Here is a 3,229-nt window from a genome sequence, read left to right on the forward strand (position 1 = left end):
TAACAATAACTTATTTACTTATTCGTATGCTTCGTGAAACTTGGTACATTCTTGAAATGAAGTCAAACTTTACGTATCATTAAAAAGAAAGAAAATGTATAAATACAAAGTACAAAACCCCAAATCAGAATCATGATTTCACACATGACACAATTCAATTAACAAGAAAAGAACAACAAATGAAAGAGGCAGAAAAACCATGATCCATATGTGTTACACCCGAGTCTCGACGTCTGCAATATTAAGTTAGCTTGTTCTTGTTGTGTTCTTTTTAGATTTACAAAGTGCGGTTGCATTATACGGATAAATTAAAGTAAGTGTATAGTTTTGTAATTAACAAATCGTCGTAGTTACGCGAATACCTACCGATCGTGAAACTAGTCTTAATTATAATTTTAATATAAGTAAACTCGGTACTTAGTAATAGTGTAACTATAAGTGTTGTGTCTTTAAATGTATAAAACATTTCATACTAAAATAATTCCAAGCATCTCATTTATGTATAGAAATATGTTATGTTTACATTAGTAATAACAAATAGGTACAGTTAATTATATATATATATATATACATTACGTCAGTCACAAAATAAATTGGTACACGCTACTGTTTACACAAATATATTTTTTATATTTTTACAATGCAAAATATAATGTTAGCTGTACAATATTTTGTAATACAATTTTGATGTTAATATATTATACTCGTTTTATCATTATTTGTTTTAATTTAATGGCATCACAGAAATTATTATATAAAACCAGGACATGAAATTGCTGGAAGGACTAAAAGCTTTCCGTACCAATCACAGAATCTGTTAAAAGTCGTCACCCATATATTTTACAGTTTGCAATCCTAAACATCTATTGCTGGTCCAAATTATTCATCTGTAATAGAACCTTAGAAGCCTAAAAAGTAGAACGCCATCGTAATTATTGGATTGGCTTGCTTACCGGCGTTAGTGGGTGTCTATATTACATCAAGTGGTGCGCCGAAGCTTTGATTTCAAGGGCTACTGGCTTACTGAGCTGGCATAATAAAAACCAGACATTAAATTTGACTCAAAACGACTGGATAAAAATGCACGATCTACCAGGTCAACGACAAGCAGGTGGTCAGTACGAAATGGTCTAAAAACTCTTACAAGCAATTTTCTCTTCACCTTGCAAATCAATTTTTTTCAGGTAAAAAATAATGTATCTTAATTAAAAAAGGGGCCCATTTACCTAACGAATTATAAAAATTAGATCCGTAAAGAGTTATTTCATAAAAAACTAGATACATGTTTCCGCAATACGCAGAAGATATCCGAAACCGAATACACCTAATGTCAAATTGAACTTGACTTTTGTGTGATTCATAATTTTGTTGATTGTTAATTTATTGCATTGCATTGCCACTCTATTGCCAATTATTACTCCTTAGTCTTATAATTAACAAAAATATATATTTTTAATTGAATGGAGAATATGTTACAATTTGTATTATAACAAAATATTACATTGTTTACACGGTGTTCCCATTTTTTGTGCATAAACCTTGTCTTCGGCAAAATGTCTAAATGGTAAGAAATATTCATTAATTGATTAATTTTTAAGCATGGCATTTTATTTCTAGAAGGCAATCTTAAAGAATGGTGTAATAAAGATGTCTACCCTTTAGATCAACAGGACCAAAATCGAATATTTGTTTTGTGAGTTTAAGTTTTCATCACATCATATAGTCCTACCGGCTTTTCATCATTCGTATTAAATTACACTGCGGCGCTACGGTTCACTTGTCCAATATGACTTCTAAGCTGGGAAAGAGAAATTAAAAGTCACAGTTCATCAAGATGCTGGTCTTATGATATCTTATTTAATGGATCTGAGTGTTACAATGCTATTGTGTGTAAACATTTCCAGGCAATCAGAGAGAAGCATTCATGAAATGTTAAAGGATACTCCACCACTGCGAGAGTCCAGTGACTCTATCACATCTGGCACAGAGGCCAAATTCCCCACATCACGGTCTATGCCTTTCCCACCAGCTTATGGTAAGAAAAAGATAATGACAAACTGATATAAAAACGGCTAAACAGTCATGTATATTCGTCCAGTGGCGGCACCGACTAGTTTCGAGCACATCATCAGGGTGAGTGGTATTATCTTGTGGATGCGGCCCTTCACTCACTGTGTTCAATGAAGAGAGTGATTGAGTGTTTAGCTGTTTTTATATCAGTTTATTATAATGTTTCATGAAAGTTTGAATAATTTAAGATAATGACGGTTTAATCACATATCACAATAAATTCCAAATCTGAAGTTGTCTATTTTATTACTAGTTTTACAATTTTGTTATGTGACAGTTCCACATTGTAAGCTGTCCTAAATTATAAAAGAGAAATGTGTACAAAACAGCTCCACCAGATGTGTCTCAGAATGGGGGAGCAGGGAACAGCACCCTGTTGCGAGCAGGCTCCACCAAGCTGGAATCCCTCAAGAACTGGGGAGTGTCCACATACAAGTGCACTCGGCAGCTGCTCTATGAGAAGTTGGGAAAGACTTCAAGGACTGTTGATACAGGTACCGATTTGTTGCTGGGGCTCTTACTAATAAAAATACATCTTGATGGATATATAAAATGTTAACATCATAGATTTGGAAGCAAAGATTGAGAGTCTGCGGGAGACTCAGCGGAAATACAATGGTGTACTGCGGCTGAGCAGCGCACTGGCGGCTCAGCTCGGTGCGGCGCAGCACACGCAGCGCGCGCTAGGGGACGCCTTCGCCGATCTTGCGCAGAAGTCGCCTGAGCTGCAGAACCAGTGCGTGGACACTTTCCTCAAACCACTAACTATCACTGTTTATATGGTTCTAGGGGATGGTTTATATATAGAAGCTATCTGTGCTTAATTGATGAACAGGTTCCTCTACAACGCGGACACGCAGCGATCCTTGACCCGCAATGGCGAGGTGCTGCTCGCGGCGCTGCATTTCTTCAACAACTCGCTCAACACGCTCACCAACAAAACCATCGAGGACACGCTGCTCACCATACGGCAATACGAGGCTGCGAGGTTTTTGCATTGCCGTACCAAATGTATTGACCGGTGATAGATCAGGGGGTGACATGTACATATCTGTCTGTGTGCCAGAGTGGAGTACGACGCTTACCGCAGCGAGCTGGAGGCGTGCGGCGGCAACCCGGGCGAGGCGGTGCTCGCGCGCATCGAGCGCCACCGCCGCCA

At 37.6% G+C, this 3,229-nt stretch overlaps 2 protein-coding genes across 2 annotated transcripts in view; both read left to right on the forward strand.

Annotated features, from left to right (window-relative positions):
• Positions 1-307, forward strand: part of LOC106116530 (prostacyclin receptor) — a 6,641-nt gene extending 6,334 nt beyond the window's left edge. Inside the window, exon 5 of the mRNA XM_013310400.1 lies at positions 276-307. Within this exon, the coding sequence (XP_013165854.1) occupies positions 276-307 (32 nt within the window). The remainder of the gene's footprint in view (positions 1-275) is intronic.
• Positions 308-1,365: 1,058 nt separating this feature from the next.
• Positions 1,366-3,130, forward strand: Arfip (ADP ribosylation factor interacting protein arfaptin). The gene is made up of 5 exons (XM_013310474.1): positions 1,366-1,564; positions 1,905-2,035; positions 2,400-2,564; positions 2,638-2,806; positions 2,906-3,130. Exons 1-5 carry the CDS (start codon positions 1,554-1,556, stop codon positions 3,093-3,095), a joined length of 666 nt encoding a protein of 221 aa, XP_013165928.1. The 5' UTR covers positions 1,366-1,553; the 3' UTR covers positions 3,096-3,130.
• Positions 3,131-3,229: the final 99 nt, after the last annotated feature.

Source organism: Papilio xuthus, unplaced genomic scaffold (assembly GCF_000836235.2).
Source record: "Papilio xuthus unplaced genomic scaffold, Pxut_1.1 DF827714.1, whole genome shotgun sequence".
NCBI lineage: Eukaryota > Metazoa > Arthropoda > Insecta > Lepidoptera > Papilionidae > Papilio > Papilio xuthus.

Excerpts from the sequence above, each read along its gene's own strand:
- Arfip (XM_013310474.1), top strand. Across the intron at positions 2,036-2,399 it reads GCCTTTCCCACCAGCTTATG|CTCCACCAGATGTGTCTCAG; the intron begins GTAAGAAAAAGA and ends TGTACAAAACAG. Across the intron at positions 2,807-2,905 it reads TCGCCTGAGCTGCAGAACCA|GTTCCTCTACAACGCGGACA; the intron begins GTGCGTGGACAC and ends ATTGATGAACAG.